Source organism: Coniosporium apollinis (assembly GCF_000281105.1).
Source record: "Coniosporium apollinis CBS 100218 chromosome Unknown supercont1.26, whole genome shotgun sequence".
In the NCBI taxonomy this organism is placed as follows: domain Eukaryota; kingdom Fungi; phylum Ascomycota; class Dothideomycetes; genus Coniosporium; species Coniosporium apollinis.
Window position 1 is genome coordinate 213405 of NW_006913288.1, and position 12439 is coordinate 225843.

The following is a 12439-nucleotide window of genomic DNA, read 5'->3' on the forward strand; positions in this document are numbered from 1 at the left end:
ATTTCAGCCAGGTCGCCATTTCTCTTACGTCGTTTAGACCACTAGAGGCATCAGACTAGCACTTTTTCTTGCCCCTAGTCGCCCTACCTCACGACTCTATGCTTTATCCGGGGGCCTAGCCGCCGATTTAACAAACAGGAGCCCCAGTCTATATGCTTACTTAGCATAGCGAAAAGGACTTACTCTAAGGGCAGTATGTGATTACACAATGTCTTCCTTGTTGCCCAAGGAAAGCTGGAGAAACACTTTACAGCCGATTCGGCCGGGAGACATGCTGCAAGGAAGTCTCTTCTGCCCTTGTGAGTCTGTAGCATGCTTGTCGTTGGCTGCAAGCGGGCCAGCCTTCGTCGAGGCGTTTGCTACACGGCGCAGTAACGCTTGGTATAGTGTCACTCTGCTCTATGACACCGATACGGAGGCCTACCGAAATATTACCACAGACAATTGAGTAGAAAATAGCGAGTTCTACGATGAAGAAGCGAGGAGCCACTTCAGTCGTCGACACCTGGACATTTACCGGCTCCAGGCCCCAGATTTCTGGTCGTCGCAAGCCAACAGGGAAGACTGCAGGTAGGTTGGCATGTCGTTGCCAAAATAACGTGGACCGCAGAACCACCAAAGATGTAGTTGCAGTAGAACAGAGCTCTTCATGTTGGTTTAAAGTTCTGCAAAAAAGAAAGAAAATGTTCAATCAAGAGGATTCGTATTGTTCAATTCTCTGAAGCAGAGTTGTGATAGTGATGCTGGTGGACATAAACGGGTTCGCGGTGAGGTGAAGACTCCGCAGTCCATGTTATTTCGGCAACGACGTAGTTGGACAGAGGCCGGAGCGACCTCCGGATCTGACAGGGGATCGGAACTCAGTGCCGCCACTTCGCATTGGTGTGCCCTGCCTGTCTTCGCATCTGTAAGAGGAGCAGCAAAGCTGAGTCTGCCACTTTTCTTACTACTATGTCATGGCTCCTTAGTGCTACCCGTTTCTTCCACCCCTACTGTCTTCGGCTCAGAAGGACTTACTTTAGTCGGCTGCCGTGAGGTTTCTAATGTTGTTACGCCTCCGGGTCACCGCTTGCTGCAGCCTTCCCGCATGCGGCTGATTCGGAGTGTACTCCTCCCGAAGCTATCCCGACCCTTGCAGAGTTCGGTCTTCTGCAAGGACCATATCATGAACCTCTGAGCGTGTGCGCGAGCGTGATTAGTCACTCTCTTGTGTTGTTGTAACTGCACCGGTAAGCGCCTTTCTGCCCTCCTTTCAGGTCTCCTACCCTTAGTCTATCTTGCTTTTGTTCCACTGTCTTCCCTAGCCATCCTGGTGTGGTCCACCGTCCTGTATGAGGATCTCAGGCTGGTGAGATCATTCGCAGCGACACACTTGACTGGAAGCCGCAAGCGGTGCGGTGTTGCAATTACCTCGTAACGACATTACTGATATCAACTCAAGACACCCAAGCAGACAGGCATGGAAAGCATCGGACAGCTGAAGTCCCACTGAGGTGAGCAGCGCTCTTTTTCGACGGCTTTGGAAGGAAGATACAGTAGGCTTGGTGTGGTTCTTGCTGTGTGATTACAACGCCGTGTTGTTCACGGTTATCGATCGGAGAGACTTGTTCGGAACGTAGGTCCACCGCAAGGAGGAAGACGATAGCTACAGCTCAGGCGTTGAGTTCTGGATGCTCATCCCTACTATCACGGGCTCCGATACGACTCCTCTTCGATCGTGGAATCGATCACTGCGAAGAGAATAGAGGATTCTGCTGCCGCCATTGCGAATATCTAGCGCCCGCACCAGCATCCAACGTGGCATGGCGACCTATAGATTGGTCAACACCAATTTGGATTCGGCCTCTAGATCCCTTCCTGTTAATGGGGAAATTACTATCCTGGACCAATTTGCTAAGACGTTCTGACGTGTGGTGTTTAGGTAGCCTTGAAAGGTGTTTTGCTTTGACGGTGCAGAAGAAGGTATGTCATCCATCATGCAATTCACTCTCGTGGCTGCCAAGACATGTCCCAAATTGGCCTGCAGTCTCGCTGGTCTACCTCCTTTCACCACTCCTCTCTTCCTCTTCTCGTGATCTACGCAGCATCACATTCATCCTCCACCACCACCATGGAGAGCTTCGTTGATTTCTCGGTGGCGGAGGATTTTCCACTCTTCGAAGAAGAAGGCACAGAATCACCGATGCTGATGCTCACCGCCGCAGCTCCACCATTCGATCTCTTCCCAGAAGCCTTCGATCTATCTACTGAGATGCCGATTCCGGGCACTGGTGGCCCTCAGCCGAGGGTCGAAATACCGAGAATAAGAACGAGCAGCGATGGAGGAAGCACTCGTTCAGTTGGCAGCGACAAGCTGCGTGCGACGCACGCATGCACAAAATGTCGGCAGAGAAAGGTCAAATGTAGCGGGGAGAGGCCCCGGTGCAAGCACTGCCTAGAATTTGGGCTCGAGTGCGAGTATGTTGACGGCAAGAGAGACAGGACTAGAAAGTTTGTAGCCGAGTAGATTTCCGTCTCCCAACTCTAATTAATGTGGTTTGCAGGGAGCATGAGAGCCTTGAAAAGATTTGCACAGGCCTCATTGTTCTGCTCAAAGATGTCAGTCTCAGGGCTGTGCCTGAGGACCAGCGAAAGATCCACGACTTCCTCGCAAAAGTAAGCCGACATAGTCTTCCGAGGCCTGATGCCTTGCGTCACGCCGCAAATATAGAAAGCTCACATGTGAATTACATTAGGCGGAGCGTGAATACGCCACGCTTCTATCCGAACCTACGTCTCGACCGGCTTCGCCTACGCTCAAGCGCTCCCATGTGGCTACTGAAAGCCTTCCAGAGGACCAGAAGGAACACGGAGAAGATCTGATTACTGCGGAGGTCGGATCACAGGAGGATTCGGGTAAGCTTGACGAAGATCTCACTCGAACCCAAGCATCCAGAGCCACCGGCTTCGTTGGCAAGAACTCGGAACTTATGTGGATGCGACGGCTCAAGATGCAAGACAATCAACCCTCCGATCAACCCTCCGATCAGGATAGCGATGGCCGCGCTAAGAATCCTTATGGGCCCCCGGGCAAGTCCACGGAAGCAGCAGACCAACGCCTCCAGAAATCAGACAGGCGAAGGGGCTTTGGAAATCACTCAGAAAGCGACGGACTGATCAGCGAATCCACCTATCACATGGACATGGAGAACGTTTTCCTGAGAAACCACACTGATCCGTATGAGATGCCACTTGAAGACACTGGCCGCAATCTCTTGAGCCTTTATCTAACATCTGTCCATGACACGTTCCCTGTCATTGAGAAAAACACCGTCACGAAGCAGCTTTTGGAATACTACCACAGGAAAGCCCGCGGAGAGCCAGCAAGACCCCATTTCAGATGGCTCGGAATCGTTAATCTTGTGTTCGCCATTGGTGCTAAGCTTTCGCACCTTCTCAAAGCCGAATGGCGCGCGGATGAGCGGGACCACTTGATTTATTTCACTCGGGCTCGAATGCTTGCCTTCAACGGCGAGGCTATCCTCATGCATCCTAGTCTTCAGCATGTACAATTCGTCGCCTTGATGGCTTTCTACTTTGTCGCTATCGGTCACATGAGTCGGTACGTCGAGCCTGGAAATCTAAATAGCCAATTAGGCTGCTAACAGCTATTCAGTGCCTATTCGCTTTGTGGACTTGCCGTGAAGGATGCCATAGCCCTAGGCCTGCACATTCGCAACGAGGACCCCAATCTCAATGACTCCAAGCGGGAGACGAGAATCCGGACGTGGTGGTCTCTTTATTGTCTGGACCGCTTAGTCACCGTGATCTTAGGCCGACCAAGTGCGCTTAGGGATGATGGATGCTCAGTCCCGCTTCCACTTCCTATCAAGGAAGACCAACTGGCTACCTTCTTCGCAAACATGGCTATCAATGATCCCCCAAAATCCCATGGTCTGGAGGACCTCCGTCAGAAAAGCTCCGCTTCGGCAGCGGTGTCTCCACTCATGCACTTTATCACCGGTGGCGAGGTAGCGGTGTCTGTCAACACTGATCACTTCTTCAAAAGCCGGGTAGAGTTAGCGATCATCACCGGAGAAGTACTTGCCGAGCTATACAGCGCGTCTTCTGGCGAAAACTCGTGGCATCAAGCCCAAGGCAAAATTCAGGATCTGATAAAGACGATCGATCAGTGGAGAGAAAAGGCTTTCCCTAAAGAGTTTGACTTCCTTGTGCCGCTGTGTGCCGATACACCTTTCCTGCGAGAACGCCTGACACTCGGTTTCTTCTACAACAGTGCGAAGATCCTTGCAGGCCGCCCATGCTTATGTCCTCTCAACGACCGAATAGAACACCAGACCATGCAATCCAAGGAGCTGAACATTAAGGAAGCGCGAGCCTGCGTGAATGCCGCCAGGGCTACGGTCGATCTCCTCCCCGACAAGCCGGACCCAGTCTTGCTCTATAGGAACGGACCTTGGTGGTGCCAAATCCACCTGCTCATGCAGGCTGCCTCGGTCCTGATGCTGGAGCTCTCATTCAATTGCGAGCACATGCAGCACGACAAACAAAACATTGTCAACGCTCTGAAGAAGCTTGGACGCTGGCTTCACAAGATGGGAGAGAACAGCAGAGCCGCAGAAAGGGCTTTTAAGCATCTCAGCGAACTCACGCCTAAGGTCAACGTCGACCTATCTCCACCAGCCGTTCCTCACGTGCAGAGTTACCTTGACGCCAAATATCCACAGCACGTATCCTTCGTAGATCCAATGCAGAGCTTGCATGGCGTGCATGGGGTGGTCGATTTCATGGACGTCAACCACACGCTTCAGCTGCCGCAAGGCACCAGCGCCACGCAGCCCTTCACGACCTACGATTCCATGAACTATGGCATTGCACAACCCGTGTACGATGAGTTTGGCATTCTCAACTACGCATCTTGGCCTGCAGCTCTAGGCGGTGGACAGCAGAATGGCTTTGGCGGCGACGGTGGACAGGGCATGTAGGCGTCATGGGTGGACATTTGTGCTTTTGTTGCTTTCACACGGAATGGATCATCATGGGCTGCGCTAGAGCGCAGACGCTTTCGCTTAGACAATGGATAGCTGGATACTGGTCATGGTTGCACTCTGGTGTAGCATGCTTTGGGATACCCTGGTGCAGGATATGGAGTTCTCGATTTACGTTTTGTCTGCTCCACTAGGTCTCACAGGCGCGGTGACTGTGACGAAAGCATGTTGCTGAATCTACCTTCCTGCCTCTGCTGCGGCAGTAGTACGAGTGAGGTTACGGACCGTCAGCACGTCTTCTTACGCTCTTTAGTACGGTGCTGAAAACCTATGCACACGTACAGCAGTATGATCTACTCCGATCTTGAGGATTAGGTCCTCAGCTACGGCTGGAATCATAGCGTGTAATCTCTCCTCGTCGTCTAGACACCGTCCTCTGGGGACCAGCTTCACCACGAAGGGAACGTTGAAATGACAGCCCATCGCCAAACCACGCGCTCTTCCATGACCAGGCAACTTCCCTCACACAACGCACGAGGATCAACTCGCGCCAGAGCAACAGCGGTATATGACCAACCGGAAACCCTGAATCACCTCTATCACTCTTCTCACCTTCCGCAAACTTTGTCTGCTTCAGGAAACTGGTGATACGGACTTAACCACCCGCACAGCTTAAGCCCGGTGGCGCTGGCCAGACCAAGCGCATCGGCTATCGGCCCCTCGGCGATAAGAGCCGTCTATGAGCAGTTGACAATCGAGACGGGAAGCTGTCGTGAACCCCCAGCACAGCCTTCCAGCAGCTGTCCGTCCCAGGAATACCCCCTTCACTCCCCACCATGAGCACCAGCCGAGCCTCCGCGCTGAACGATCCGCCAGCAGACGGCCCGCCCGCCGCACTCGTCCATTTCGACTCCAATTCGGACGACTGGGTAGACGAGGATGACGACATGGACGAGTACCTTGAGGCGGAGGAGGATGGGACTGAGGACGGCAGCTACCATGACGCCGAGTCGAGCCTCAGCGGAATCGACATCGAGTTCGAGGTGAGCGGTACGGAAGAGCCGGAGAGCGAGGCAGCGCGGGACGAAGAGGGCGAGCAGACAGAAACGGATGCGAATCAGCCTCAGGCTGCTAGGCAGCCCATATACATCACCAGGGAGCAGATGCTGCAGCTACTGGGGCATGCGGGATTGCGGAGGATATTCGCGGATCATACTGGGCGCCGGAGGCGGGCGACGGATGAGGATGAGGAAGAGAACGAGGATAGCGAACCGGATGTTGGGTATAGCACTGGTTTCGCACCCCGGCGAAGGAGAGGTCGAGGCCGGAAAGCGTTCCAGAAGGTGCCGAGCGACACTGGTCGGGAGCTGATGCAATCCGGCACGTTCGGCGCCAACGACCGCGCAGAGGACACTTTCAAGAGGGAGAAGAAGTTGGCTTACAGGCTTATGCGGAGGGAGCTTGGTATTGGCTGTCCGGGACGGCAGAAGAGTACGAACAACCTGATAGCGCAAGGTCTCATACCGTCCACGAGCGCCGATTTGATCATCCACTACAATGCCCGCTGTTATTCTGGCCAGTTCTCCAAGGACGGCAACTTCTTCTTCTCCTGTGCACAGGACTTCCGGGTGCGGATGTACGACACCTCGAACCCGTATGACTGGAAGTACTACAAGGTAACACTTCGCTCTACATACGCTAAAAAGTTCTCTACTGAACCATATACCGCAGACCGTCGACTACCCCATCGGCCAATGGACCATCACCGACGCCTCCCTCTCCCCCGACAACAAATACCTCGCCTACTCCTCCATCCGCTCCATCGTCTGTCTGGCCCCGACAGACCCACACGACACCTCCGAACCCCAGATGCTCAACTTCGCCGACACAGGCCGCACCGGCCGGCGGGGCTTCGGCTACCACCCCTACTTCGGGATCTGGTCCTTACGCTTCTCGGGCGACGGGCGAGAAATCGTAGCCGGGACCGGCGACCGCAGCGTCTATGTCTACGACATCGAGCGGCAGGAGAGCATCCTGCGAATCCCAGGCCACGAAGACGACGTCAACGCCGTGTGCTTCGGCGACGAAAACTCGCCGCACATCCTATATTCCGGATCCGACGACACGACGCTCAAAGTGTGGGACCGACGCTCCATGGGCGACGGGCGCGAAGCCGGCGTCTTCCTGGGCCACACCGAAGGGCTGACCTACGTCGACAGCAAAGGCGACGGGCGCTACATCCTCAGCAACGGCAAGGACCAAACGGCCAAGCTGTGGGACCTGCGCAAGATGATGCCGACAGAGAAGGCAGATCGCATCGACATCAACAAGTACACCACGGGCTTCGAATACCGCACCAGCCACTACGACGACGAAGACTACCGCCCGCACCCCTACGACTGCAGCCTGGTGACCTTCCGCGGCCACTCCGTCCTCAAGACGCTCATCCGGTGCCACTTCGCGCCCCCCGGCTCCGCAGACGCCCGCTACGTCTACAGCGGCTCCTCGGACGGCAGCGTCTACATCTGGAACCTTGACGCCACGCTCGCGGGCAAAGTCGACGTCCTCGCCGCGACCCGCAACAGCAGGCCCAGAGACGACGAGCTGCTGGCAGACAGCTACGATTACATGGGCCGCAACGGGCGGACGTGGCAGACGTGCGTCCGGGACGCGAGTTGGCATCCGCATGCGCCGGTTATTGCGGCGACGAGCTGGAATGGGTGGGGCACGAGTTTGGGCACGTGTACGGTGCATAGTTGGAACGATGGCGTGGAGAGAGAGGAGGGGGGACCGGTGGGAGGGGCCAGGAGGGTTAATGCGACGTTGGAGCATGATGAGAGTCTTTATGCCAGCGGGAGGGCGGGAGAGAATTTGTTTGCGAGGGCGAGGAGGAGAAGGGTTTTGGATGATGAGGACGATTAGAGATGTGGGGATTGGGGAGATATGGGGGACTATGCTGGCATGCAACATTATGGAGATATGATGAATCGAAGAATCATGGCAAACATGGAGAATGCTGGTAGAGGATACAAATTCGCAGGCGTTGGTGGGAGAGTTTGGAGTCGGATGCTGGGATGTTGGTACAGATTTGCGGTTCATTGTTTAGGGGAGGCGGGGCTGGAGCCCAGCTGTGGGATGTGGGTCCAGCAATAGCAATAAAACCTAGTCTTCGATGGCTGAAACGGGTTGCTCTTGGACGTATCGAACCACTTTGACGACCATGCTCGCACACTCGCAACTAGTTCGACGTATTTTGGATTCAGTATCTCATTCATCCCGTGAGATTCTGGATACTGTTGCTGGTTTTGGAGGATGAACTCTGTACACTCAAGCTAGAAAGTGGATTCACAGATACTGAAAGTCAGACTAAATCAAGCCCAACACCCCGCCTGACCCCGAGAATGGTATCGTGCCACTGGAAAGTCTCGCCATCGACCAATCTGCCCCCTCTTTCGGGGCGCCCTTGAGAGATTGTCCCGCTGTGCCATAGCCTAAACCCCTTTCCGCTTGTTCCTTCCGCAGCCCCGTTTTCACTATGCGCCACCGACGAGGATGTTATTGACCGGAATGTGTATCAGCTTGACGAAGTAGCCGATGGTCTGTGTTGAGGTAAGCATGGAGAAGAATCGGCTAAATTGTCTGTACGTACGCCCATAATGATGAAGCCCATTGCGACAGCTTGCGAGACTATCAACTCCGTCAGCCAAGGGTCTGTAAGAGGGCGACAGGTAGTCGGCGCACTCTTTATGAATTCCCGCCTGTCGGGCTTCTGGCAGCGGTTGAGGAACTGGGTGCCTGGCAGGATCGTAAGTTTAGGAAGCGTAGCGTAGGGTTAGAAGGTCCGCACCCTCCTTGAGGAACTCCTGATAGTTTGTTAGTAGTGGTTCAAGGGCGCTATAGGGGGGCAGGGCGTACTTTGGGTTGATCTGCCAGATGCTTGACTTGATCCATTGTGGCTTCGAGTGTACGTATGGATGGATTGTGTGGGGCGCTCGACGTACGTTGTGGTAAAGCGGTTCGAGTGTTTGGAGAGGTCGATGTGGGCGTGGGTATGATAGAAATATGAAGCTGTGCAGATGCGGCTTCTTAAGGTTCATGCGACGTTGCGGACTCCGGGGAACGGTCACGTGCAAGGCACCGACAGGCAAACCATTGACGCCATCCGCAACAGCCTCCGTCTCTCACTGCAACCACCACAACCACCGCCTACAACAAACGTTCACTGATAGACAAGCCGTCTTTAGATTACGGTCTATAACCTGATACACATACTGACCTGAGCGGCAGGCTTCGGTATCAAACCGTCTAGGAGAAGCTGTGGAGGATAGCGACAACGGGCTTCACTTCACTTCAGCGCACGCATCTTGCACCGTTGCTTGTCGTCCGTTCTCTACCTACGGCGCTGAATATTGGGGACTTCGGACACTGTAGCCTTTGAAGACGCATCTGGGAATCCGCATCTGTCAAGAACCATCGTCAAGCACAGAGCTTGCGATAGTCAAATCCTGGTGTACTTCTGTTTTCCACTTTGAGCCGCTCTGGCAGTGGAACTTCTCACACATCGCGCATCTTTGTCCGATATTCTTGGATTGCTCATTACCAGCCAACGGGGAAGTGTACGTATCTCCGCCGGTGTCTTTCTCCATGTATCTTGCGTCGCTTGCTGCAAGACGAGGCGCCTTTTCTATCACTGTCGACAGTGGTTGAAGGCGGCCTAACAGTTCGCACGATGGTTGTCTTCAATGCTTCCTCTTGTATCTACCGATTGCTAATATGCTATCTCACACCTCACAGACATGTACCTTCAGTCATAGCTTCGCACGCATTGTAACTACAGGTCAATCAAGGAAAACAGATTTTTGACTTGAAGACTGATTAACCCTGTTCATTCACCATGGCTGATGAGGATAACTTCGACATCGACATCTACGGGGATGACTCCGCCCAGGACTTCCAACAGGAGCAGGAGCAGGAGCAGGAGCAGGAGCAGGAGCAGGAGCAGGATGCCAATGCGAACGGACAGATACAACAACATGACGGCTCATATGACATGCGACAAGACACAACGTACGATCAAACACCTCACACCAACGGCACTCCTCAGAACTACGACACGTCCAACCAAGAGTCTAACGTCAACATCAAGCAAGAAGAGGCCTCACAAACCGATCAGACCCAACAGATCGCAAGTACGGGAGGCTCAGCGCGCAACCAACTCCAGCCGCCGAAACAAGCGCCAATTCAGCAAGGCGTGAAGCGGAAAGAAGGGGCCGATGACCGTCCAATCGACGCCGGCGCCACGACAGCACTGCTTGTCAGCGACCTACACTGGTGGACAAACGAAGACGACGTCCGTGGCTGGGCTAATCAGAGCGGTTGCGAGGATGAGGTGATTGACGTTACGTTCAACGAGCACAAGGTGAACGGCAAGTCGAAAGGGTATGAGTCCTCTACCCTCACCCAATCTCCATACACATAACACAGCTACTGAGAATCATGACCCAACAGCCAAGTCTTCATCGAGCTCCAATCTCCCCAAGCAGCCACGGCCCTCAAACACACTATCGAGTCCTTCGGCCAAGGCCAGCAATACGCCAAGAAGCACACGGCCGCCTTCCACAACCCCCACACAAACCCCTACCGCACCCTCCCCAAAGACGTCGTCAACCGCAAGGAAAGCAGTCAGCACAGTCGCGGAAACTACAGCGGGAACCAGGGCGGCATGCAGAACACCTACAACCAGGGCGGCTTCAACCGCGGCGGCAGAGGCGGAGGCTTCAACAGCAACAACAACAACAACAACAGAGGCAACATGGGTGGCTTCAACAGGGGAGGCTTCCAGCAGCCAATGGGTGGTATGCAAGGGGGCTACGGGGGAGGCATGGGCAGCATGGGCAATATGGGAGGCATGGGAGGCATGCAGGGACAGGGCTTCGGCGGTGGGCCAATGGGTGGAATGCCGCAGTTCGGCAACTTCAACCGTGGGGGCATGATGGGCGGCATGAGGGGCGGTATGGGCAACCGCGGCGGAAGAGGAGGTATGGGGATGGGTCCGATGGGCAACATGGGCAACATGGGCATGGGTGGGATGGGGATGGGCAACATGGGTGTGGGCGGGATGCCGATGGGCGGGATGGGAATGGGAGGTATGGGTGGTATGGGTGGTATGGGAGGTGAGTGTCCTGACTCTTTTCATGTCGTTGTTCGGGGTGGGCTGACTCACGGCACATGAGCAGGCGGCTTTGGCGCTGGCACGCCGGGCCACTTCAATCCGGCGTTCTTTGGCCAGCAGAACAGGCCCGAGGATCCGTACTCGAATCCGCATGGTGCGAAGAGGCTACGGCCAGAGTAGACTCAACGTCTTTCGAGACTCGATGCTGATCCGCCTCAGCGCGGCCTAGACTCGCTCGGCGTTAATCGATACGTGCTTACCTGTCCGCCGAGATCAGGCTATTAGGTGCTCTCCGGCGACCATTCGGTACGAAAAAGGCCACTGCAAAAATATAGATTTATCACTTCGATTTGGCGCAAGGCTGGCTTGTCCGGCGCATCAGCTCAAGCTCTTCTGGCCAAGATAGCGGCGTTCAATGTCAAAACTCGTTTCAAACTCTGAAAGGAGAGGTGCACCCAGAACCCTGTGGTGTGAGAAGCTAGGATCCTGAAGGGGCTTGTGTTTCGGCGTAGGCTTCGAAACTGAGTCACTACCATCACTTGAGATTCGTGCAGCAGAAACGATCATCACGTTCGTTACTCGCCGGTTGAACCGTTCAACGCCGACTGGGCGAGTTTGTATATTGGGAAAGGAAATGCGAGGTTGAGGGCAGTCGCGAGAAGCTTGTTACGCCTTCGAGCTAGAGTTCAGAGAATTTGTTGACGGAGAGTCTTCCCTACCGTTGCGCTTCTGTTAAAGACGTCAAAGCGGTTGATTCTTGGCTTCTTAAAACTTTGCTATGGACTTTTCTATGGACTGCCAGCGTTGTTACGGCTGCAATTTAACAGTCACGCGAGTGATATAAATCGCCGGACTCGTAAACTACCGGACTTACTACTTACTCCCAAATCAACAAAATCTCTTTAATTTACTATGTCTTTAGAGATCTTTACTCTAGCCATCCTACCTCCAGATATAGCTTGCACATGTTTATATAGTAGTATACTATAGAGGATTACGTCTATTTATAAACTCCCTAAGCTAACTAAAGACCTATCTATTCTTCGGAGTTCGGCAATTCCTGTCACCTAGGTGACAGTATGTACAAGTCAGGGTTTGCACTGTTAGCCAATAGTAATTCCAAGCGGATTTGCAACTCCAAGCCCATTTGCAACACCAAACATTCACCCTGATTCGTCCATATTGGATTGTTCGGTCGATCGAGTGGCAAACTGTTGAAAAGCAAAAGTGCGAAAGCACTGTTGGCTTCGCAGGATCCAGTTTTGAAATTCAACACAAA

General features: G+C 53.9%; 4 protein-coding genes across 4 annotated transcripts; 3 read left to right on the top strand and 1 right to left on the bottom strand.

Moving 5' to 3' along the window:
- Window positions 1–2110: 2110 nt before the first annotated feature.
- W97_05661 (uncharacterized protein) lies at window positions 2111–4985 on the top strand (the record flags this gene model as incomplete). Its single annotated transcript, XM_007783395.1, has 4 exons — window positions 2111–2490; window positions 2544–2655; window positions 2736–3601; window positions 3656–4985. 4 exons carry the CDS (start codon window positions 2111–2113, stop codon window positions 4983–4985), a joined length of 2688 nt encoding a protein of 895 aa, XP_007781585.1.
- An 839-nt stretch (window positions 4986–5824) lies between these two features.
- On the top strand, window positions 5825–7910 carry W97_05662 (uncharacterized protein; the record flags this gene model as incomplete). The annotated part of the gene is made up of 2 exons (XM_007783396.1): window positions 5825–6664; window positions 6720–7910. The coding sequence occupies 2 exons, from the start codon at window positions 5825–5827 to the stop codon at window positions 7908–7910; spliced, it is 2031 nt and encodes a 676-aa protein (XP_007781586.1).
- A 611-nt stretch (window positions 7911–8521) lies between these two features.
- Window positions 8522–8939, bottom strand: W97_05663 (protein transporter Sec61 subunit gamma; the record flags this gene model as incomplete). The annotated part of the gene is made up of 5 exons (XM_007783397.1): window positions 8522–8587; window positions 8638–8675; window positions 8730–8783; window positions 8836–8851; window positions 8904–8939. The coding sequence occupies 5 exons, from the start codon at window positions 8937–8939 to the stop codon at window positions 8522–8524; spliced, it is 210 nt and encodes a 69-aa protein (XP_007781587.1).
- A 943-nt stretch (window positions 8940–9882) lies between these two features.
- Window positions 9883–11340, top strand: W97_05664 (uncharacterized protein; the record flags this gene model as incomplete). The annotated part of the gene is made up of 3 exons (XM_007783398.1): window positions 9883–10427; window positions 10497–11161; window positions 11225–11340. 3 exons carry the CDS (start codon window positions 9883–9885, stop codon window positions 11338–11340), a joined length of 1326 nt encoding a protein of 441 aa, XP_007781588.1.
- Between the last annotated feature and the right edge of the window lie 1099 nt (window positions 11341–12439).